The 26,855-nt window shown below is 38.2% G+C and overlaps 1 protein-coding gene across 4 annotated transcripts in view; it reads right to left on the bottom strand.

The window, feature by feature from the left end:
* The window catches only part of EXOC6 (exocyst complex component 6), a 156,754-nt gene that overhangs the window by 43,946 nt on the left and 85,953 nt on the right, over positions 1–26,855 (bottom strand). For 2 of the 4 annotated variants that reach the window (XM_060768714.2, XM_067465741.1), the window contains exons 19-21: positions 20,926–20,955; positions 7,446–7,587; positions 3,190–3,263 (exon numbers count right to left, since the gene is read on the bottom strand). In XM_060768714.2, coding sequence (XP_060624697.2) covers positions 3,190–3,263; positions 7,446–7,587; positions 20,926–20,955 — 246 coding nt within the window. The remainder of the gene's footprint in view (positions 1–3,189; positions 3,264–7,445; positions 7,588–20,925; positions 20,956–26,855) is intronic. The other 2 variants (XM_060768715.2, XM_060768716.2) reach the window with 1 other exon arrangement.

Here is a 26,855-nt window from a genome sequence, read left to right on the forward strand (position 1 = left end):
CCTTTTAGCTTTGATATGGTTCAAGCTTTCCCCCTTGTATTTGCCCCTACCTGTCATCAGCTCCTCTGCACTGAACAGCAAATATCAGGAGTTTGACCTCGGGGCACAGTCCGGGTGGGCAGGTAAAACCTGACCACTGGACCCACTTCCTTATCTTTCATATCCTGCAATTCATGAAACAGTATCGAATTCAAACTGAAAAACAGAAGCATGACCCCTTATAGGAACTTTCTGAAAAAGGCTCTGTTGCCTTTCTAAGTATGCTTGAAAAGAATTGTCATCTGCCCTATTAAGCGCAATCATAAATAAAGAAGTGAGGGGGAAAGAGTGCTAAATCTTTACTAAGAGCTAAATGTCGCTCCCGATAAGGATTTATGTCAGCACAACAAAGTGCTCAGTAGATAGGGAAGAAAATAAAAGGAGATAGTTTTTATATTTAAATATGGAGAGAGAAGCAAAACACAAGTAAAATTAAATCTGTGCAAATAATTACCTAAATATTTAGGACAACAGTGCCACCCATATCTCTGAATAGGAGATACGTAAAATACTGAATATATTACATCATGCTCAATAAAGATAAAATCTGTTCCAAACACTTCACATGATCTAGGCAAACATTTAAAATAACTATTTATTTATTTACTACATTTATATACAGCTTTTCTCCCCCTGTGGGAAGGCGGTTTTCAACATTACACAGGCAAAATTCAATGCTGTACATACATGTGAAAACCAAAACGTAATAGCTAGACAATAACACATAACTATAAATTAAAAAGCTAACCAAATTAAAACATAAACAAAAGTAACATTTAGATATAAAGCATAAAAATTAAACAAACAACATGATTTAAAAACAGTTATTAAAATCACGCCATTCAAAATCAAATCCATAGTTGTTCCATTGGTCCGTTCACGATTCCTTATTTTTTTTATTGCACTAAGAACTTTGCGGTCTGAAAAGTTGGTCACATAACCACGTTTTTCTTTCTTCCTGAATGTTAGGAGGGATCGGGCTGCTCTTATTTCACTAGAGAGGGAGTTCCATAGCTGGGGGACCACCACTGAGAAGGCCCTGTCTCTTGCCCCCATCAGTCGTGCTTGCGAGGGAGTTGGAATAGAGCAGAAGCTCTCCAGAAGATTTTAATCTCTGAGGTATTCGATAGATAGAAGTGATTTAATAGTGATAATTCTATAGAACAAACTATTTTGCAAAAACAGATATTCACATTTCTTTGTGTGCTCCAGCTGCTTAACCCTTCCTGGACCCTTGTATATAATATTCATTACTAAAACCTTTTAGGGAGATTTTCACTAAACCTTGGTTTCAATTCGCTTCTTTGTACAGCTTTAACTCCCTCTTTAGAAAAGTTTTAAAACTCACATCAAATGTATTGTTTCCCCTTCTTTGTACCTACCTTTTTCCCATTAAACCACACAAAAAAATGAATTTCTATTTTACTCACAACTGCCCCAGTATATATTATAGTACAGTTTTCACTGAACTTTATAGCCACATAAATACGGTAGATTGGAATGTTAATCACTGAACAATTATGTCATTAATAAACAACTCTTTCCTTTTTCCCATTAGAACTTCCATCTTTGATATGATGGGACATTAGCTTGCAAGGTGATGTAACAACTAGATTACTAGGAAGAAACCAATCTGAAATCTGTGTTGCTCAAGAGCAAAATAATTCACTTGGTTGAAAAAGAGCCCAAGGTTTTCACAAGCTCACAATTTCACAACAATAATGAAATCAAAAGAACGTAATAATAATAATAATAATAATAATAATAATAATATTTATTTATACCCCGCCACCATCTCTCCAATGGGGACTTGGGAGCGGCTTACATTAGGCCAAGCCCAAATGACAAATATAATAAAGAAAAACCAAAACACAACCGAAAACACGAACAAAACAATGACATCATAATTACATAAAACATATGAATACGTAAGATTCTATGAGAACGTAAGATTCTATGAGTTACTGCGTAGGATAAAAAGGGTATTCATATACTCTACCATTCCTAAAACAGTGATATAATGTTCAGATAGCTGACCTTCAGAGTTGGCCGACTTTTTCAGATTATGCAGCCCTGAACCTCAACAATGTAGTGCTAGGTAGTTTATTACAAAAAAATGGTGCTGGATGAGCAACGTTTCTTCTGATGAGATAAGGGATAATAATATTTAGACGGCACTGCACTACTTTTGGATTTTATTTTCTTTCAGCTGCATACCTGATGAGTCCAAGACCACAAGGGTAGACTGATTGTATTGCCCTACTGATAGGCACTGCGTTAATTCACCTACAACCTATACTATTTTAAAAGAACAGCAGGAAACGAGATAAGGAGAGAAAACAATTGGGGACCCCCCTCTCCAACCAGTAACAAAATGCTGAACTTTACAGCTAGACAAATTTGCTCTTCACCTAACTTTGACAAATGTTTTATCTATATAAATAAAAATTTAATGTTCGTTTGTGGAATTAACATAACTCAAAAACCACTGGACAAATTGACACAAAATTTGGACACTACACCCCTAACAGAGCAACGAGTCACCATCACTCATAAACCCCTCCCAAAAAACAGCAGAAAGGACTTAAAACCCCCAAAAGCTAAATGATAATACAGTGCATGCATGAAAACAACAGCTCCCAGCATCCCATAGATCAGGCCCCTTAGGGAGAGGAGGATGCTCCAAATGCACTGCTTCCAAGCTGCAAGCTTGCTTCTCCTTGGATTTATTTGAGTGCATCCCAATTCATACATATTTCCTATTTCTTATTCCTGTACTGCAACTCCCAGCAATCCTCCAGATACATAGATTATCCACCCCCACCAAGCTCGACAGCGAAGGTGGTGGGACCAAGAACAAGGCCTCTCCAAAATATCTTAAAGTCCTTGATGGTTTATAGGGGAAGATACGTTCGGACAGGTAAACTGGGCCAGAACCGTGTAGAGTTTTATAGGTTATATGTTGCATTTGAGGAGAGTGAAGAAAAAGAGTTGTTAGCTCAGATCTACCATTGGGTATTTTCCAACCCTCCTTTCTGCTGCTGTACCTTGTCCTCACTCCCCCCCTCCAATTCTGCAGACTGCAGCACAAATCAAAGGCATGCCATCATTAAAACATGACAACTAATAGGGATATAAACAACATCTTACTTGTCTGAGGTCAATGAATGCTAACTGCAGGGTTTCTCCATGGAATCCAGGTACAGGTTCAGAGCCGGCAAATACTGCAAAGTAAGCAAACAAATCAAAAGGAGATTTTATTTTAATTCGCTGTCCCAAAACAATTTATTTTATTAGATAATATAAGTTCTAATTAACTGCAATTATTCTGCCATTTTAGGAATGATGATTTAGAACAAGAATGGCAATAATGTATTTTCTTTACCATATTTATATCCCGCACGTGAAGACACAATTCGATGCTCTGCAACACATATTCAGCAAATAAAAGCATATACGTATGCACTAAAAACAACCGCTAAAACAAGTCAACATTAAATTTATTAAAATCACATATTTCAGTGTCATAATCCAAGGCCATTCCAGTTATCATTGCACCATTTCACATTCACTTAATGTACTGATATGATAATGTATTCTCACATCAGAAGCGACTTGCAGTTTCTCAAGTCACTCCTGACATGACAAAAAAAATGTACTGGTAGATTATCCAAAAGCTATCCATGTTCCAGTTATCACTGCCCCATTTCATATTCATTTAATGTACTGATATGATAATGTACTCTCACACCAGAAGCGACTTGCAGTTTCTCAAGTCATTCCTATGTACTGATAGATTATCCAAAAGCTTGCTCCCACATCCATGTTTTCAGTTTTTCCTGAAGGTCAGGAGGGAGGGGGCTAATATCTCTAGGGAGGGAGTTTCACAACCGAGGGGCCACTACTGAAAAGGCCCTGTCTCTCGTCCCCACCAACCGCACCTGGGAAGGAGGTAGGACGGAAAGCAGGGCCTCCCCAGAAGATCTTAATCTCCTAGATGGCTCATAGAGGGAGATACGTTCTGATAGGTAAACTGGACTGGAACCATTTAGGACTTTGTAGAAGACTAAAGCCAGCACTTTGAATTGTGCTTGATAGCAAACTGGCAGCCAGCAGAGCTGACATAACAGGGAGGTTGCTGCTCCAGTAAGAAATCTGGCTGCTGTTGTACCACTTGGAACTTCCAAACAGTCTCCAAAGGCAACCTCACATAGAGCGTGTTAGAGTAATCTATTTCCAAATATTGCAGGACTCACAACAGACTGTGACAATACTGTCAAAGTTGAGATGCTGCAGTTCAACAACATCTGGAGCGATACACAATTCCCACCAAAGAGTGTAATGTGCACATTATTTTCTTTGGGGTACTCAAAGACTTTTGCCTTTGTTCAATTTTACATAACTTTCAGATTAATTCTAGTTGTTCAGTTTTGGGTTGCAGAATTCAAATCTTTGAACAATTTATCGCTACGTGAGGACTGAAACATGATAAAAAACATATTTAGTAAAGCAATGCTAATAGCAGTAAACCCTTAAGCAACAATATTTTTCAAGAATACTACTTGCAAAATAAAACACACACACACACACGAATCCCTTGAGGCAGTTAAATGGCAGATTATTTCTCTTGGCTCCATAAATATTTAGTCTTCTTAAATGTAAAGTATGATGATGATGATGTTTATATATACCCTGCTTTTTCTCCCCACAAGGAGACTCAAAGCGGCTTACATTAAAAGCATTTCAATAGAGTTTAAAAACTACAAATATATAAACATTAAAACAGAATTAAACATCAATAGTCCACTGTAGCTAAGACATAAGAATTCAAGTTAGGGGGAAATGCCTAAGAGCAAAGGCAGGAAACGGTGCCTCTCCAGACATTGTTGAACTGCAACTCCCATTAGCCCTCATTCACTTGCCCTCTTAATTAGGGTTGATAACAACTGTAGGTCACAAATCTTGGGCAGCCATCAGTGTTAACTCATGCTGTTAGGGAAGGGCAAGGTGAAACACAGATATATATCACAGCTCAAAGAGAACTACAAAATCCCACTGATTTTGATTTTATCTCTACTGAAGGTTACATTCAAATGCCCTATTAGATTTAAGCCATTTTCAATAATACATAACGTATGGAGAACTTCTGCAAGCCCCTCTTCATAAATCAAATCGTATGAGAACAACAAACAACACCTCCCGGATCAGACTATTTCATTTCTTTACAAATTTGCGAATCTGGGAATTCTCAAAAGTGGTACAATGTTTGCATAGCATAACGATGATTTAAACTATCAAGAGAAGGAAACAAAAGGAAATTCAACACAAAGCTAATTCAAAGAAAATTAAGTCCAGCTGGATTTGCCTTATCCAAAGTTCTTGAGATCAGGAATTTAGGGAATTTAGGATTTTCCCCTGATTTTGGAACACTTGTTTTTGTATATACATACTGAATGAAGGATTGGAGGAAAGGGGCTAGTAACATGTCCAGCACCTGCTGATTTTTTCCCCCTGAGGGTGCCCAGGACATCATGCACTGCTATTGGTTGGGTGGAAGGTGAATGTGGGAGCGTCAGAGATCTCTGCTTTTTGCAGGGGCCCTGTGTAAGTACCCTATATTCTGGTGTTTAAGACTACTTTTTAACCCAAGAAAATATTCTCAAAAGTCAGGGGTTGTCTTATACGCGGGGGTCGTCTTATACACGGGGATCGTCTTATACGCTGGAGTAGCCTTATATGCCAGGGGTCGTCTTATAGAGCGGGTGCTGAAACTTCCAATCCGGATTGTAGAACCTGTGGTTGCTGCAAATTGTGGGGGGAGCTCAAAAATGGCAGTGGCTGCGTCCCTGCAGTATAGAGCGACTGTATGAAAGCATTAAGGGCGACGCTGTACAAGTATGGTAGAAGAAAATCCATTCATCAGGATTTGTGGACTTAATGTGGTCCCAATTGTGAGGTGAAAGGGCGCCTCACCGGAAAGGTGTAAGTGAAAGGTGGAGCAAGCTTCAGGCATCCAGGGCGCCTGGGGTATGGAAAAAAGAGATAGAGTGGGCCCAGAAAAACACAACTCTTTTACCTGTCTGGCTCGCCCTTGTATCCTATTACCGTACCTCCTCCTCTGCCTCTCAGATCTCACTCCTGAAGACTGCAGTGAAGTGGTGCAGGTGCGCAGGTGCAAGATCTGAGAGGCAGAGAAGGAGGTACAGTAATAGGAAAATTACCATATTGAACTAAAATCTGATGCTTTTAAAAAAATTATTTGGTGTGTGTTGAAAGAGGGGTAGTCTTATACGGCGAGTATATCCCAAACGCTATATTTTAACTGGAAAAGTTGGGGGTTGTCTTATACGCCCAGTCGTTTTATATGCCAGAATATACAGTACTAAAGTCTTCTTTCACTTCCCCATCTTCTCTTTCCCATTGCAGATCCTTCAGGAAAAACTCAGTAGGCATTGGATGTGTGATGGACCCCTTTCTCCAAAGGCAAAATGGTGTTAGAAAATGTTTCTCTTTTTAGAATATTTTGGATTTCTAGGCAAGAATGACTCAACCTGTACTTTATTGAGTTCCAGGGGCAAACCAAGAATGGGCAACTTAGAAGTCCCTGAACAGACTCAGAAGTGGAGTGGGCAGATCAAAAGACAACCTGGCTAAATGACACTACCGAGAAGAATCCTCCACCTTGTGCGACTCTGGAGCAAAACAAACAACTTAGCATTTGTATGCTTGCCCATAATGCCCTGCCTCATGCACAGAGGAAGAACAGTTTCAAACTACAGACAATGCAGTCGCTGTTGCCTGTTTTTGGTCCAAAACTATTTAGCCGCTTGTGCTTCCTCTATTTATCAGTTTTATACTTGTTTATTTATGCAATGCTTTTGTCACAAAATAAACAAATTGAGCTCAACATGAAAAGCATTTATCTTCTGAATATTTATATTCTTTTCAACAGTGAAGACCTTTCCATTGGTTCTGTCACGGATCTAGTGGCGACGGTGGAGAGAGAAGTTTTTGATAGACAAATGCTAATGTATCAGAAATAAGTAGCAAATAAACAGCAACGCTTCAGTTGCTTAATTCCTTGGAGTAATCAACAGGCTCCCAGCTAGTAATTAATTGCTTAGAGAACACATTGCCAACAGCTACAAATTGTCAAAGCTACAAAGTTTAGCCAGCAGGGCAGTGGAAAAACAAGTACACATACACCAGGGTGATAGTTAGTTACAACCCTTCCAGTAAGTTTCTCGCACTCCAAAATGTGGATTGTTAGTATCCTACGAGATATCCAACTGCATGAAACTTTGAACAAAATACAAGACAAAGAGATTTATAAGTTTGTTCATGTCCATAAATGAATTCCCCCTAAGTAGCAATATTTAGTATATTGGTCAAAATTTTATACTTACATTCACACTGTATCACATCTAGGTTAAACTGCTGGATGGCTCCCATGCTTATTTGTTTTAATTCATTATCCAATAGCATCTGCATCAAGGTGGTTGACAAGTGCTGGCAGGCTGACATACATGCCGTCTGGGCTACTTTCCCCTATTTTTAAAACAAGATAAGTTGTAAGAACATGCTGATACTTTAGTGAGAATATGTAGCTTATCCCATATTTATTCAGCTTAGGGGAGACAAGGAACACTTAATGCTCACATTATCCTTTTGAAAAGTTATGCCTATTCTGAGGAAGCACTTTTTCTACACAAGGACCAAGTCTCTAATATTCCCAAATACAGATACTACAGCTACAATATAGATGCAGGGACATGAGAGAATCCTTCCACAGAATGGTAAAACATCTGGGCGTCACCTGGGCAACGTCCTTGCAGATGGCCAATTCTCTTACACCAGAAGCGACTTGCAGTTTCTCAAGTTGCCCCTGACACACACACACAAAAATAGATAACTGAAATGGACATATTCTGTTGTGAGTCAGCATTCTGACACCATACCTACTACTAGTAGTAGGAGAAGAAGAAGGAGTGGTGCAGAAACAAAGGAGAATCAGCGCCAGGGTTTCAGTCTTGCAAATTGGGGGGGAAAGCTTTATAGAAAATCCCCTGTCTTTCATGGCTTATTATCATCATCGATATCTTGGAATATTAGAAGTTTTCCACCTGTACACCAAGATGCTTGATATCTATACAGCTTCTACAAACACACACACACACAATAGGTGGAAATAACTCGAAAAATCAATTATTTGCCAAGTCGCATGCAGCGCTCTGCCATTGGGAAAAAATCCTCACATATATCCAAAGAAACACTTTTCATTCCAATACACATAGCACAAAAGCCACTGCTATTGTCTAATGAAATCAGGTTGAAGCTAACTCCAACACAGCATCTCTACGTTTTCAGATATGTTAAAATTAATAGAACTTATTTCTGATTAAAAGACCAGATCGTAGCCTTCACGGAAATATCACATAAAATATAATAAATTTTTTTGTTTTATAGAACATTCCAAATTGTAAAAAGCTACAATCTACTGCGAACATATTTTGGCTGTTTCTCATTCCTAAACTGACATGTTTGAGAAAACAGTTTTCTTTCAAACATAGGGCATTATGAAGTTAAATCCTGGGGTTTAACAGAGGGGATCATGCACATGTTTACGCAGAAGTACTCAGTGTCCAATGGGGCTTACTCATACATAACTAAATAGTAGCTTAAAGACTGCCATACACTGATTTGATGTACGCCTGATTGACTGCAACAGGATTTAATATAATAATAATAATAATAATAATAATAATAATATACTTTATTTATATTCCTCTCTATCTCCCTGAGGCGACTCAGAACGGATTACAGAGTATATATGGCAAACTTTAAATGCCGTTATACAATTAACAACAAAGACAATGCATAGACAGAGGCCGAGGAGCCTGTTGTCCATGGGCACCTTCCTGATCAAATTGGCTTATGTTTTCAGGGGCGCCTTTTACCTCCCCGCCTTTTACCTATTTTTTAAACTCACATTTTATTTATTATTATTTATTTATTTGCGACATTTATATGCCACCCTTCTCACCCCGAAGGGGACTCAGAGCGGCTTACAAGATATATATACATACAATATATTACATTATTAGCACAGTAAAATATCAGCATTATATATTACTATATTGTACTATACTATTATCTTGTAATATTATAAGCAATATTACATGTAATATAAAATATTAGGGCTGGGTGGTTTCGTTTCGTTAATTCGTAATTCGTTAATAATTCATTAATTTTTTCAATTACAAAACGATAACGAACCGTTCTGGAGCAATTATTTAAAAAAACGAATTTTCAAAAACGTTTTGTAAATGCTTCGTATTTCGATATTGTATTCGTTTCGTTATTGTTTTGAGGTCGTTTCGTTATTATTTCCGCATGTCTGGGCCAGTTTTATGCTTTAATTAGTGAAAAAAAATTATAATATCACACCAACAGTCAACAACAGAGGGAGAAGGAAGCTTCAGAAGGTTTTGGAGGTTTTTTAGCGTATTTCGCGGTTGCGTCCGCCATTAACGAATCGATTCGTTATTGTTTCGGAAATCGATTCGTTAATTTTTTACCATTTACGAAATTTCGTAAATATCGAACTTTTTAAAAGGAAAATTTTGTAATTATTTTAAATATCGAAACAAAAAAAAACCCCAAATACAAATCGATTTTAGAAACAAATTTTTCCATTGTTACCCAGGCCTATAAAATATATAATTATAATATCATATTATTAGTATTAGTATTATATTGCATTAAATTGTATTATAAATATTATATGTATATACAATATATTATATTACATTAAATTATATTATTAGCATAGCACAGGCGACAAGATGGAACTGTCCCCTGCCCCCCCCCCTCCACTCTGGCCATTGCTGTTTTCGAACTGCTAGGTAAGTAGAAGCTAGGGCTGACGGCGGGAGCTCACCTTGACCCACAGCTTGAACTGCCAACATTCCGGTCGGCAACATTTTCTGTAGCTGGCAGTTTAACCTATTGTGCTAACTACGACCCCTTAATCATCAGAGTAAACATGTACATGATTGTAATCTAAGTGTGTTTTATTCAGGCAAGTGGAATCAATTACCTAAGGTGTTTCCAAAATATGGACCCAATTTGAAGAATATACTGCTTTGAAATTGGGTCTCACATTTTGAAACACTCTAAATATTGTGACATATCAGCTGCCAGGCATTAAAAGGAGACACGTACTAGTGCTTATCAAAAGATTACATCCTATGCCAACACTGTAAACAATTTATTATATATGCCAACACATTTGTAGTCACTTTGGGCAGCTTTCATGCAGTCACTGGTAGAGCCAAAACTCACAATATGACAGATACCTGTGTGAAAATTTGCCTATTTCAGAGTTGCAAGCATTAATATACAGTTGCTACAGTATACGTTGTTAATATTTCTGGTATTTGAAACACCTTCTATGAATGCTCCATTTGGCGGAAACCGAAAAATGACTATTCACATATTGATAGGGAAAAACGCCAACAATATAAACAAATGATCACACACACGCAGCATGCTTACATGTCTGCCAAACTCAGTCGTAATTACACTGGGAGACATGCAGTTCTACTCCTAAATGGAACAACATCAATATGAAGGAGGAAAAGGAGGGAAGGGGGGAAGGAAACCAAGAATCAATGAGTTTAATTTAATTATGACGTAGCAGATTTAAAGACACATAATGGAAATGTTCTTTTGATTTGACAGAACAACTGCATTTTGACCGAATGTAGTGCTCCATCAAATCAGCTCCATTTGACATATATCTGCAGCCATTATAATGTAATAACAGTAAGCATCTTAATGATGTGAATTTAAAACCAGGAGTAATACCTTATAAAATTATAGTTGCACAAATATTAGGAATTATATTGTTATACAATATTCCATTGCACACTTTCATCGAACGTATGAATTCAGTTGTTTTAAACTGGAGTATTAATAGCACTGGAGCAGAAAGTAATGGTTACAATGCATGGATATGAGTGATAATTTCTGCAGCATTTCAAGATTTAGCTTGTATAAAACATACATTAAATGCTTGTTACAGTGATAGACAAATGCTAATGCCCTAAAATTGCTTTCAACTATGCACTTGGACTACAGGCTTATTGTTCAGAGTAAAAGAAAAGTGGAAGAAGGAAAAGGAAAACGTTAAAATTATTTGAGATCACTCAGTTTTTATTCCTAAGCAAGAAAAAGGAGGTTTGAGCTTTAACTAGGTATCCTGAAAGTTGTTTGAACTGCTCAGTTTGCTAGAAACATGATATATGTGTGTATTATTTTTTTAAAAAAATACAGGTGTCCCAAGCTTAAAATGAACAGGAATGGTAATAGAAAAAAGATGGTCTTTTAAGTAGAGCATTTCCTCAAATTCATGTTAAGCAGCTAAGATCTGGATCTGTCACAATTCACTATGGAGGTTCTTTTGCCAATTATTTTTAAGTACTGAAAGTTTTATATTAACTCCACTGTTTTATTTTGAATTAGTTGTTCAGTTGCTTCCAAAACCATCTGAAATAATAGGTTGCCATGAGTTTTCCGGGCTGTAAGGCCATGTTCCAGAAGCATTCTCTCCTGACATTTCGCCCACATCTATGGCAGTTATCCTCGGAGGTTGTGAGGTCTGTTGGAAACCAGGGAAGTGAGGTTTACATGTCTGTGTAATGTCCCAGGTGGAAGAAAGAACTTTTGTCTGTTGGAGGCAAGTGAGAATGATGTAATCGGCCACTTTGATTATTTATTTTTATTATTATTTATTTCATATATATATATATATATATATATATATATATATATATATATATCCCGCCCTTCTCCCCACAAGGGGGACTCAGTGCGGCCTCACATGAGCATTAGAGGATGCTAACAGCATAAATAACATAAAATTTACAATTCACAATAAAATTATTTTAAAACATTATACAACATAATCAGTAAAATTTAACAATAAATTAATAGATTAATGTGCCAGTAAAACCAAGCCGAGCCGGAAGAATCCAGATCGCAAAATCCAAATTTCTAAATTTCCTTTTCCTATTGCCGCTGGTCTCTAATCAAACACCTGGCCCCAGAGCCAGGTCTTCAGTTGTCTTCTAAAGAACAGGAGGGAGGTGGCCAACCTGATGTCCTTAGGGAGAGAGTTCCACAGATAGGGGGCCACTGCCAAGAAGGCCCTGTCTCTCGTCCCCACCAACCATGTTTGCGAGAGTGGTAGGATTGAGAGCAGGGCCTCTCCTGATGATCATAAGCTTCGTGATGGTTCATAGCAGTAGAAACGTTCAAACAGGTAATTTGGGCCAGAACCGTTCAGGACTTTAAAGGTTACCTGAATGGCCTTGCAGCTTCAAAGCCTGGCTGCTTCCTGCCTTTGTAAGGAGGTGTTAGGTGGCCCTGATGGTTTGCTGTCTGGAATCCCCCCCCCCTTTTTAATGTTGCTCTCTATTTACTGTCCTGACTTTCTTTAGAGTGTTTTAATACTGGTAGCCAGATCTTGTTGATTTTCATGGTTTCCTCCTTTCTGTTGAAATTGTCCACATGCTTGTGGATTTCAATGGCTTCTCTGTGCAGTCTGACATTATGGTTGTTAGCATGTGGACAATATCAACAGAAAGAAGGAAACCATGAAAATGAACAAAATCTGGCTACCAGTATTTAAAAAAACTCTAAAATTAGGACAGTAAATAAAGAGCAATACTCAAAAAACAGGGGAATTCCAGACAGGAAACAATCAGGGCCAGCTAATACCTTCCAACAAAGGATTCTCATAAGAATCACTGGGTTGCTGTGAATTTTCCAGGCTGTATGCTTGTCTGCTTGAGGCAGTTCTGAATGTTGCAATTGGCCACCTTGATTAGCATTTAATGGCCTTGCAGTTTCAAAGCCTGGATGCTTCCTGCCTAGGGGAATCCTTTGTTGGGAGACAAAAGTTCTTTCTCCTACCCTGGACATTGCACAGATATATAAACCCCACTTGCCTAGTTTCCAACAGACCTCACAACCTCTGAGGATACCTGTCATAGATGTGGGCAAAACGTCAGGAGGGAATGCTTCCGGAACATGGCCATACAGCCCGGAAAACTCACAGCAACCCAGTGATTCTGGCCATGAAAGCTTTTGACAACTCATCAGTAATATTTTGCACTGGCTCATTATTTGAAGTTACTGTTTCAATTACTAGGCCTGGGCAATCCATGGTTCTAAATGGTTATATCTAACAAAACTAATTATAACAAAGCTTTCAAAATTTAATTATTATTTCATTATTGGTGATTTTTATGATAGAACTAATTAGGAACTGCCATTTATAATGAAATTTTGAGAGTTTTGTTAGAGTTCTGAAATTTTTATCACCAGAACTTTAGTTTTGTAAGTACTTTAGAACCATTTAGAACCATGGATTGACTAGGCCTATCAGTTACATATCTCAACAAAGGGGGGGAAAAAACACGTTTTTATTTCTTTCCCCCTTAGAGTTAACAATTACAACCACACTGCTACTCCGTAGTATGTTCACCTTTATGCACCAGCTGCACCCATTCATGTTTTTCTTTTTTGCCACTGGAATGTCCAAGAAAATAAGGATTTTCTTACATAAAAATCACACCTGCTAAGAGATAAGGCGCCTACATTTGACCCGCTCTATACATCTGCTGAAATACAAGTTTGTAAAAAGAGAAAACTCTTAGACAAACTTCTTGTATTTCAAAGGAGGCAGCAACAGAGAATCTGCTGACATTTTATATCCTTTCTGTCCTATCCAAAAGCTTTTCTCTTAAGAACAATGGCCGCAAAGAGGCATTCGGCCCCTAAGAAATTCCCCAAGGGTCAACCATATGCATCCTTCCATGGCACCTTCACGGTGCTGCTTTCCCGACCCATGCTCGCTGTCTCAAAAGCAGCTTTCATCATTCAGTAGGGTGTCAGTCAATATGATTTATGGACCGCATTCAACAAAGTCAAAGCATACAGAATGAGAAATATGACTACAATCTCCTAATTTGTTTTGTATTGAGCCACTTAGGAGTCAAAGACCCGATGTCAGACTGAGACCGGCAACACAATTAACCAGCCGGTGACAGATTCATCCATCCTCCCTGCCAGGCTGTGCCAATCAAGGACAGCGTGAGACGGCATTGGGAAGAATCCGAAAGAGACCCTTTTCTCTAAGTAGCCTACGTGGGCTTCTGATTGACAGTTTCTGAACATAGCTCGCAGGGTACTACCACCCGTTAACCAATAGTTCTTTGCCGCAAGCTGTGAAATAAGGCTTTCGCTGCCAATCACACGAACAATAAGACACAATCCCCCAAGCAAACAGGGGACAAGAAGATGTGTCTGGTAGCCCTAAAAGGCTCGCTTTGTAATTAATTTAACAATATTAAATCACATATTAAGTAGAATCTTTCTTCCCATATATCAAATTGGACATTCAAATGCACATATTTAAGTCTATCTATCTATCATCCATCTATCTATCTATCAACTTTCTCAAATCGGGTACTCCTGTGAAAGGAGGAATTAAAACGTAATTTGTTCAATGTAACTCAATTCCATATCTCAGGAAAAGGGTTTTTAATCATGATTGACCTAATGTTTATAACTGCATTTGTTGGAGAATAGCTCACAAAGCATGCTGGAAATCTTTGCTGAGGTTCTCTTCTCTAAAAACAATTAATACTATCCCAGTTTTGAGAACTTCATTGCTAGGTAATAAAATGACTAGGCTAACGTCTATAAGCATGTTATAAACAAAATTTCACAATTGTGATTACAAGAACAAAAGTTTGATTTCGGTGACAATAGCTTATGAAGACACATTAAGAATGGTTTTAAAAACTTTAAAAGCCTCAATTTTGTTCTTCAGGCACAATATGAAAACTGTAGATAGAAAAAAAATTCCGATTAATGAAAACGTGTCTTTCATCCCCTTTTATTTCTTCAAATGCGATTTCCTGCTTCTTGGAAGAGGGTTGGACTGGATGGCCCACAAGGTCTCTTCCAACTCTGTGATAATATGATTTCCGTTATCAATATCCTACAGCTTTTCATATTGTGCACAAGGAACGAATTTTACACAGATACATTTGTTAGAAAATCCGAAGTATTTTAAAAAGGATGTTAAGATCGCTAACCAAGATGATCACTTTCTTTACAAAGAAACAGTTACAAAGTTCAATTAAAGCATCTGTTGATGTTTATTTCTGAAGGTGAAAACAGGAAAATATTTAACAGAGCCATTGCATACTAAAAGGCTATCAAGAATTAGTAACAGCTCTGATATCCAGCTGTTTTTTTATAAGTCAAGTTGGTTCCAACAATTAGTTGAGATAATGGATAAAGTAACAAAAATATGGAATTTCTGACTGTGGTATATTGACTTCTGTAAGTCAATTAATCCATTAATATAATTATATAGTAATATATAATACTGATATTGTACTATGCTAATAATATAATATATTGCATGTGTATATATATATATTAAGCTGCTCTGAGTCCCCTTCGGGGTGAGAAGGGCGGCATACAAATGTCGTAAAATAAATAAATAAATAAATAAGAATAAACATCATTGAAACAGTCAATAATTTAACAGTATTATCTCAGTCTGTACTGTAAGTTTAACAACTCTACAGTTTGTAGCCAGGGAGCTCTGGTGGGCTGGTCCATGAGGTCACAAAGAGTCAGAAGCGACTAAATGAATAAACAACAACAACATTTTGTAAGTTGGAGCCCCCAGTTGTGCAACAAGTAAACCCTTGTGCCAGCAGGACTGAAGACCGATAGGTCATATATTCGAATCCGGGGAGAGCGCAGATGAGCTCCCTCTGTCAGCTCCAGATCCCCATGCAGGGACATGAAAGAAGCCTCCCAGGGGATGGTAAAACATCAAAACATCTGGGTGTTCCCTCGGCAACATCCTTGCAGACGGCCAATTCTTTCACATCAGAAGTTTTTCCAAGTTGCTCCTGACACACAAAAAAAGTTTGGAAGTAACAGGCAGTCCTCAAGTTACAAACAAGATAGGCTCTTAGGCCTGTTTTTAAGATGAATTTGTATGTAAGTTGGAACAGATACATTTTAAAGTGTAACTCCAGCCAATATACATATACATATACATAGGGAAGTGTCAACACCCCTGTGGTGTTTGTTTTGCTGTCACTGCCCCTATTTAGAAGTTTTCCCCTCACTTTCTGTCTCTGTGCTAATTGGATTTTGAAAACATTGACTTGTTCATGAAACAAGGATTGTTGATAAAGCTTCAGTGGAGACACATTTCCCCCCTGATAATCACTCTTTCAGGAGTGAATTTGCCTTCTTTGGGATATATTTCTCACTTCTGTTGTCTCACCCCAATTCTTAAATAGGAGTCGTTTATAAGTCAGATATTTAGAACTTTAAATTCATGTTCACAATTAAGATATCGATAAATAACATTACAGCTATAGTGTAACAAGAGATACTTTCACCCCTTTTGTGTTTTATTCATGTTTATAGCTATGAGAATATGTCGCCTCTCCACTTTGTTGTGTTTTGTACCATAACTCCATGAACTAAAGAATTATTTTGTTAAAGCTACAACGAACAACCTAATCAAGGTGAAAGAAGAAAGCGCAAAAGCTGGGTTGCAGCTAAACGTCAAAAAAACCAAGATTATGGCAACAAGAATGATTGACAACTGGAAAATAGAGGGAGAAAATGTGGAGGCCGTGACAGACTTTGTATTTCTAGGTGCAAAGATTACTGCAGATGCAGACTGTGGCCAGGAAATCAGAAGATACTTACTTCTTGGGAGGAGAGCAATGTCCAGTCTCGATAAAATAGTAAAGAGTAGAGACATCACACTGGCAACAAAGATCCACCTAGTCAAAGCCATGGTATTCCCTGTAGTAACCTACGGATGTGAGAGCTGGACCTTAGGGAAGGCTGAGCGAAGGAAGATCGATGCTTTTGAGCTGTGGTGCTGGAGGAAAGTGCTGAGAGTGCCTTGGACTGCGAGAAGATCCAACCATTCAATCCTCCAGGAAATAAAGCCCGACTGCTCATTGGAGGGAAGGATACTAGAGACAAAGTTGAAGTACTTTGGCCACATCATGAGGAGACAGCAAAGCCTGGAGAAGACAATTATGCTGGGGAAGGTGGGAGGTAAAAGGAATAGGGGCCGACCAAGGGCAAGATGGATGGATGGCATCCTCGAAGTGACTGGACTGACCTTGAAGGAGCTGGGGGTGGTGACGGCCGACAGGGAGCTCTGGCGTGGGCTGGTCCACGAGGTCACGAAGAGTCAGAGACGACTGAACGAATGAACAACAACACAACGAACAACAACTATTTCAGTAGCCAGTCATGTTTATAAGTAACATTTTGAGCTCTAGAATTCATATCCACGAACTTCATTTTATGGGCCTCAAGAGACAGCCAACTTGCACCAAAAATGAACTGGAACAATATACTTTTGCTTATTGAGTGTCAGTTGGAAGAAGTAAAATGTTGCAGAGGTTACACTCTGCTTGGTAAATTATGTTTACTAACAAGCATTAAACCCGGTCTCCTCTACAAACAGAAGAGAAAGGACTCAGAAAGAGTGGTATCTTAAATCTGATGATTTTTAAATCCAGGTCTTAATGAAGGATATGGAAGGGGAGCCTGTGGGAAGTCCTCCCCATAATGGGATGGATTGGGTGCTATCTTAACCTCATTGCTGACACCCAGGCTCCCTTGAAGGGAAGAAAGGAAAGGTTCCTGGGAACAAGTGGGATTCACCTGAAATACACAAGCCTACTAACTACCTGATAAAAATTTGCTAAAGTAGAAAGTCCATTGCTCAAATGTGTTAACAATGCTATTTAAAAGACCAGGGATTGTTTCAAACAGATGGTTCCTTCCATCACCAATCAAAAATAAAAAATAAAAAATAGGAGTCTACCAAATCCATCATGAAGTAGTGGCAGGTATCTCAAAAATTTGCATAGTATTTTGTTAAACGACAATATCAAGTTTCAAGCTGAAATTCCTAGTATAAGGCTTTTACAGGCAAAAAATGAGAAGTGTCACAACTCACAATCGTTTTAAAGAACTGTTAGAAAATAGAAGAGGGCTCTTTGAAGCACTGCTTCTAAGGTTACTTAGGGGGGTGAAGCAGGAAAGCAGTGGAGAAATAAGTCACCACTACTAAATTTCTGATTCAAAAGAATCTATATAAATAAAAATGTAATGTTTGTTAGTGGGATTAACATAAATCAAACACCATTGGACGAATTGACACGGAATTTGGACACCACACCCCTAACAGACCAACAAGTGACCATCACTAATCCCCCCTCAGAAAAACAACAGAAAGGAGTTTAAAACAAAAAAAAAGCTCAATTACAATACAGTGCATGCGTGAAAACAAAAGCTCCCAGTATTCCCTAGACCAGGCCCTTTAGGGGAGGAGGATGTTCCAAATGCACTGCTTCCAAGCTGCAAACTTGCTTCTCCTTGGATTTCTTTGAGAGCATTACAATCTGAGAATATTTCCTATTTCCTGTTCCTGGACTGCAACTCCCAGTAATCCACCAGATAGATAAGAAAGATAAATTAGACAGAGATAGATAGTAGGTAGCTAGATCAACCAGGAGGACTGCTGGGAGTTGCGATCCAATAATAGGTAGAGAAGGAAGAAACAAGAGAAAGTAAAAGGGAAAAAAGGGAGGTGAAGGAAGGAAGGAGGTAGAGAAGGAAGGAATGAGAGAAGGAAAGAAAAAAAAGAAGGGAAGGGAAGGGCAGGAAGGACTGCAGGAAGGAAGGAGAGAGAGAGAGAGAGAGAAAGAAAGAAAGGAAAGAAAGAAGGAAAGAGAGAAAGAGGGAGGGAAGGTTGAACATGGCAACGCGTGGCGGGTATAGCTAGTGAGAAAATGAAAGAAGACTCTGAGGGTCCTTCCAGACAGGCCCTATATCCCAAGATCTGATCCCAGGTTTTCTAATTTAAACTGAATTATGAATCCGCACTGCCAGATAATCTGGGATAAACAGAGAACCTGGGATCAGATCTTGGGATATAGAGCCTGTCTGGAAGGGCCCTGAGTTACTTCTGGGGTAAAGACAAAGTGAGCATGAATATAGGATTTGGGGTTTTTCAGTATACAGTAATACAATACCAGATATATTCTAGCTAAAGAGCAATAAAAAGATAATAAAAGAGAACCAACAAAAAAGCAAGTGAAATCTTCATTCTTTTTTATTCCTCAGTAAAACTCCATATCATCTAAGTTAACTAGGTTACTCTGTACAGTGTAGGTAAAAACTAGATGCGACTAACATCTGAACACCCTTATTCAACTCCACCCAACTGGCTCTATCTTCACATTTCAACCTGGATGGCCAAGCAAAAACTATAGAGCAAGAATTATTTTTGCAAGATGTGTAGAATATACATGCTTGTTCTACAAAACTGACGAAGTTTGAGTGTGAGAAGCTAGGGAAAAAAACCTATTTGTGCAAGTAACAGAAAAAAAATTAGAATTACCTTGTGTAAACTACTAAAGTATTTGGCAATTTGGAAGCATCATTTTTACAAGATTAATAGATCGTGTTGTTTCATTTGTTTTCTTCTATCCCACAGGGATTAAACTGCATTATGTAATTATAAAATGGCATCCTTTTAAGTATCCAAGCATATAACTTCAAGGGAAGGTTATTTATGACTTTTAAAGAAAAACAATAAATTATAGTGTCCCTATTTTTTTAACCGATGGTTGGTATGAGCTGTATAACAGATCTTCAATGTGGTCATGTTATAACTGTAATGAATGGATCAAGACACATCATGAAATGAAATAATGTTTTCAAAAACGACAAAGATTGTGTCATTTTTGATAGCTTTACTCTTATGAAGCCTATTTTGTTTTATTTCTGTTGTATTGGCTAGTGGCCTTTTTTTTTTTTTTTTTTTGCTCTTTTTATTCCTTGTGTATTTGCAATAATATACTTCAGTGTTTTCCCCTGTTTACTGAAAGTATACAAGTATACAAAATGGAAAGAGAAAATGAAGGAGTGAATATATACGTTATCGTCCTATCAAAGGTAGCAATCAAGCCCCTAATATTTTATTTATTATACTGACTTCTTCTGTTTTAGTGTCAATATTGGAAAATATTATACAGAAACGTGGCTATAAAACAGGAAAACACAAAACAGATAAAAAGAATTAGGCAGGACACAATTCCATATAAATACAAAAATTAATTTTTAAAAAAGAAGGGACATTTTTCAAAACAAGCAAATCTGTTTAAAAGGAGCAATTATTCATTATAATGCAAATATTTGTATTGGGTCAAGTAAATGATTTAAAACAAGCCGCTGACCTGAAAACAATTGGGGCATTAGTCTGTTAAAGCAATCCATCATCTTTAAGAAATACATTGAAGGGCAGACATTCTACTCAGTTCAAAAACTATGTTTTTGAAAGAGTTTAAAACCTCTGCCATCTCTTTATTCCCAACCACTAGCTGGCCATGTTAGCCTTATTTCATATGCACACCCAATAGCTGCATTTTGACACCTGACCTCAAATCCAAGAAGTCTTATGGTTTCCCTTTGAATGATCTCATTTGAGATGCAATGCATGCCCTATCGTGTTTCTGAGAATCTTTGAAAGGCTCCTTCTGCCTTGACATCTGAAGGACTCATAGTAGTCTTCAACTTGGATTCCATATGCAACCACACAATTTAATAGCAAGTCAGATTAGACCAAATAGAAGGTTATTACTAAGTCACTCTGAATTGAAGCAATAAGCCTGCAGGCAGTTCATAGTTCTACATTTTCCACGTGCATGCTTTTTTTTTTCTCTTGAGCTTGCGTCTACTTACCGACATGGCAGCATGGTCATTGTTGTTATTCTGAGAAGGAAACCAGTAAGGCAATCAAAACAAAACAAAAATCGAAATGTACGGTCAACATCAAATTGCACTTTGGCAGCAGTCAGGGGTAGATTCTTAAGAAAATAAGCAAGGGTCTGCAAATACGTCTTACTTCCTGAAGATTCAAAAGTAAGATTGAAGTATCTATGATCTGCCTTGGTCACACTGAAAGCTTAAAAAGTCAGTGAATCCTTTTGCTTAAGTTGTACAGTGATACCTTGACTTAAGAGTTTAATTTGAGCCGTGACCGGGGTCTGAACTCAAAATGCTCTTCTTTAAAAGCTAATTTTCCAATTGAAATGCATTGAAATACAATTCATTCGTTTTGGCCCCCCAACTCCCCCCTCCCACATTTTTGTTATGTGCTATAAAATAAGAAAATGTATTTTATAAATAACAAATAATGTATAAATGCACTTTCACGTGGAACAATAAAAAAAGACAAAGATCAACTTCAAAATGGTAGAAGCACAAAGTTGTGGCAAGGAAGCACAAAGTGAAGAGGCAGGAGTATCATTTTCTTCATACTGTACTCATTCCAGCCTCCCTCCCTCTCTTGCTCTCTCTCCCTCTCTCTCTTCATGAAGCCAAACATACCAGGAATAAAAAAAAAACCCTCACAATCAACTAAACCAAAGTTCCTCAAAGTGGAGCAAGGCAAACAGCAATCTCCCAAAGTGGTGAAGAGCATGAGGCGCAAGGCACAGAGGCTGGTTCCTTGAAGCCCTAAAGCAGTGGTTCCCAACCTGTGGGACCCCAGATGTTTTGGCCTTCAACTCCCAGAAATTCTAACAGCTGGTACACTGGCTGGGATTTCTGGGAGTTGTAAGCCAAAACACCTGGAGACTCACATGTTGAGAACTATTGCCCTAAAACCTTTTACTCTTTTGCTAGCACTAACTCTGGCGCTAGCTCTTAACTCAAAATGCTACACTTATGTCAAAGTGAAACCTGGGCTGGACAACAGCTCTTAACTCAACACATTCTTAAGTTGGGATGCTCTTAAGGAGAGGTTCCGCTGTACATACAACAGACACATGTCCCTTAAACTGATAGACATTCACCGTATACTTCTATATTTAGCTCTATTTCAGATATATTTCTCTGAAGTCAAAAGTCTAAAAATTACCTTTCCCTCCTCATTTTTATATGAGAAGAGCTTGAGACACCAAGGCATGAGGCACAGAGGCTGCTCCCTTGAAGCCGTAAAGCCTTTTACTCTTGTGCTAGCACTCACTCGAGCGCTAGCTCTTAACTCAAAATGCTGTTCTTATGTCAAAGCAAAACCGGTCCGAGCAACAACTTTAAACTCAAAACATTCTTATATTGGGGTGCTCTTAAGTAGAGGTTCTGCTGTACAGTCAAACAGACATATGTCCGTTAAACTGACATTCTGATATATGGAGGAATTAATGCAAAGCACAGTGCTAATTAAGAGTTAAGATCTGAGCACACTCTGCATAAACTGTTGTATTCCAGCAGATCATCTGGAAACATTTATCTGGAAATGTGGTTTGAAAAGATTTTGGATCACATTCAATTAGCATGACAATTTCTGAGCTCTTTGGATGGGCCCTGGTCCCTGCAGATGGCCTTCTGCTCATGCATGGGGGCTTTCAAGCTCCCTGCTTCCAGCAGCAGACCTCGGTGCCCTCCAGAGCAGCCCCCCCATGGGGCAGCAAGGGAAGCGACTGCCAGAAGGAGGCCTCTCCCCGTGGCTATGTGCGCACACAGAAGCGCTCCCCACTCACACAGTCTCATCAATCTGTTCCTTAGCCACATTGCTCAAAGAAATGGCTTAAGGGGTAATTTGTGACCGTTCAATGACAGGAAGAAACAGCGCATAAAAAAGAATATATCCATCCTTTAAACTGACCAGAAAAATATGAAAATGATTTACTTTGTAGTAGAAATACAAAGTACTGCATTTCCTATTGTTATCAAGCAAAGATACCGGACTAGAAAGTACAACAGACTTTTAAAAGAAAACAAAGCAGAAATACATTCAAGGCACTGGTGACGCCACACATTAACTATACATCAAAGCTTTAAGACAAAAGGACAGTCTTTCCCGTAAAATGTCCACAAAACATAGCTTTACTATGCCATATAGCTGGACACATTAAATCCATACTAAAAATAGCTAACTAGCAAAATGTCCCCAAATTACGTACGTCTGACCCACACAAACACCAAACGATGCAAATCAGTTGCACAGACGTAATCAATTATTCCCAGTGAAGAAAAAAATCATAACAAAGACATTCGCCTTATATTTCTTTCTCTATACTTATCTCTATTTCAGACCTATATATCTCTGAAGTCAAAAGTCTAAAAATTACCTTTCCCTACTCATTTTAGATAATATATAATGGTATGGAAAGACTTCTCAATTAAAATATGGTGTGCAAAAAGAACCCTTTACATTGTGCCATGACTATAATGGCCCCATTCTGTACTTATACATGAAGCCACACACAAGGAAAAAATGAAAATAGTATACTTGCAGTGCTGTTTGAAGAATGTAACTGAGAAAACTACAAAATTAGCTTCCTCACTTGCCATGAATGGCATACATTTCTAAAGATTCCTTACAGGGTAGGAATTTACAGTTCAATCGCTAAACCTTTTTTTTATATGAAATAACATTTCATAGATCAGAGTTGTACAGTATTTTCAAAGTGACTTTTTGACTGCATTAAAAATATGCTGGACATCAAGTAGTATGTAATAATATAATAATAAACTTTAATAATAAACTAGTCTAATCTCCCTAATCTTCCAGAGCCAGGGGGCCACCACTGAGAAGTCCCTCTCTCTCATACCTACCAACCATGCTTGTGAAAGTGGCAGGAGAGAGAAGGGCCTCCACAGTAGATTGTAGGGTCTGCGCTAGTTCATAAGCAGATAATCTGGGATCAGATCCTGGGATATAGGATCTGGGATATATAGGCTCTAGGGCAGTAGTTCTCAACCTGGGGTCCCCAGATGTTTTTGGCCTTCAACTCCCAGAAATCCTAATAGCTGATAAACTGGCTGGGATTTCTGGGAGTTGTAGGCCAAAAACATCTGGGGACCCCAGGTTGAGAACCACTGCTCTAGGGTATCTCACTGTTGACTTTCTAGTCCTCTTGGCTTTGTCATCCCCAAGGCAGTCTTTCTATCTATATAATACCCTCTAGTTAGGGGAACCTAGTGTAGATTTAGGTTTGAAGGGATCAGCATGTTCTGATCCTGAAAACAAATTAATGGGCCTCTCCTTCAAGATGCCACGTCCCACAATTCTGTATCCAACTTGTTCCCTCTGGTGGATTGTGAGATTCTAGTGAAAGACACAAAAGAAATTGCAAAGACTGCCCACTCCTGAACAGAAGTGACACACAATCCATTCTGTCACTTCATTCTACTGTATTGTCATTATTATATTTGTTTATACCCTCTTTATTTCTTCACAAGAAGACTCAAAGCAGCTGTATTTGAACAACTCGGCAAAATCTACAAATAGATTTGTTGTTAGAACTGTCCAATACGAATCTTCTCCTCTTCATAGGTAAAACCTTAAGTGGAGAACCATCCACAAACACCAATCTTCCCCCCAGGTAACAAAACAAAACAAAACAAAACCAAAGAGCCTAGAAATATATGTAGGGCAAGAATTCAAACAATATCTTCCATAGACTATACATGAAGTCTCAAACCCCATATATTTATCCATATTACCAATGGTGTATATTCAATAATTTAAATTTTTGAAGTATTTCCTACTGTTTACCAAAAATAGAGGTGAAATTCTTTAAATCTTGAAGTAACAACAATTTAGATAACATACTCCCTTAAATAATTAGGGACATTGAGCTCAACCTCAGTTTCAGCTCTATTCTAACTCTGCTACCTTTGTCACTCAGGCCCATTCTAGACAACCATATAATTCAGATTATCTACACTCTCATATAATCCAGTTCAAATCAGATATTCTGGATTTTATATTGCAGTGTAGAAGGGGACTCTTGGACAATGTATTCAACATATTGCCTACTCTTTCATTGTGGGTACAAAGTGATTTCTTAGACATAGATAAATTCTTTTAGTGTAGACATGGCCTTAGACAACACAATTGGATGTTATGTTACATCTAGTGTTTGGAACCTATAGTTGTTACCAGATGAGAAAAAGCACAAATCTATCAAAATGCCTTATGCCTGAGCACAACAGCATAGACTTATGAAACCAGAATAAATCAAAGATATTTCCTTATCTTCAATCTTTCAACATAGTACTGTCTAAACACTCTCACATAAGACATGGAAACAAGTTGCTCCTGAGGGAATAGATAACAGACCAAGACATACTTCTTGTCTTGAAACGCTGCTACAGACAGGATATAACAGTTTCAATGAAATGACATGTAACTGAACATCCAGCAAATCAGGCAATTATATTTATTTTAAGAAGTAACTTAACAAGACTGACACCAATGAATAAACAGAACGTAAAAGATATCATCACAATATAACCAAAGCAAAGAAATATTTGATTTGGTAGCTAAAAAAAATTATCAAAAACAAGTCATAGTCTGTTACAGTAAGTCGTAGCAGGATCAAGTGTGTGTTAAAGAAAAACTTTATGATGTTAATTATTATGTGCAGCTGGTCATGTAGGTTAGCTAGCATGTTTGGGCCACACCCGATGGGGTATAACTGTATGGATTTTAGAATACAGTTTAGAGAAGCAATATGCTACTCTGAGGAAGAGAAGTGATATGTTGTAGTGCTGCTATGCTCTAACAGGGATGCTCTTTGCTATGGTGGAATAGCTATTTACTCAAGTTTTATGTTTTGCTCTCTCATTTGAAGATGAAGAAGCCTTATTCTGTGTTACTTACAAGGACTATGTAAGTTTGTTGCACTATTTGATTTTGAATGCAATGCTGCAAGTTTATGCCTCTGCTGATAAGAGTAAAGTTTTCTGTTCCTTTTTCCTCTTGCCTGTGTGTCTTTTGCATGGGACTTGGCTAAAATCCACTTCTGCACAACATAGTTGAGTAATATATTCTAATCTAAGGCAAAGTGTCAAATGATCTCCAAAAACTGATGATACTGATGATCATTGTTTTATACCATGTTTCCCAAAAACTTCTTGTCACAAGGCACATTTAACCAAGTATCATTTAAAAAAGGTGTGATGGTATGGCTGTACCAGGAGATCCAAATTTATTTGCTTTGTATTGAATGTTTGTTTGCAGTCCTAAGTTTCAGGGTTCTACAGATAGGTGGCTTCCTTTGGTTGCAGTCGTGGGGTAAGTCACCTGTCCATCAGCGTTAAGTTTTGGTCCCGCCCCTTGCTCAGGGCAATTGGGAAGGGAAGGGAGCCATTTTTAGTTAGTCTCAGCAAGGAAAGCTAATGTACAGGACATGTGCAAGCTTCCCCTGTACAAAACTTCAACCCCTAAGATTTTCCGGGGGAGAATAGTCTTAAGAGCAAACCAGAGAACTACAGGGAAGTATCCCCAAAGCCTTAAGACTTTCCGGGGGGGAAACAGCCTTAAGAGTCTCCAAAGATTTCCAGGAAACAGCACTAAAGACCAAAGAACTCCAGCTGGAGAATATCTACTGCCCTACTGGTAGGTCCACTCAGCATTCGAGACGCAGTTCGACCCGGTAGCGGAGCCCACATCAGTAAGGGTTAGATTACAGTCAGCCTGGGAGAAGTTAAAAAGGGGATTTTCCTTTAAAGTAAAGAAGAAGTTATTGAAGACAGTTGCCTGTCCTTCATGGGCAAGTTTAGAAAGCCACCAGTTGCATAAAAGCCTGGAAGCATTTGGTTAACTTTATTGAAGACAAGAAAAGTTTCTGTTTGATTGTTCATTAATAAAGGACTTT

This window comes from Anolis sagrei, chromosome 3 (genome assembly GCF_037176765.1).
Source record: "Anolis sagrei isolate rAnoSag1 chromosome 3, rAnoSag1.mat, whole genome shotgun sequence".
NCBI lineage: Eukaryota > Metazoa > Chordata > Lepidosauria > Squamata > Dactyloidae > Anolis > Anolis sagrei.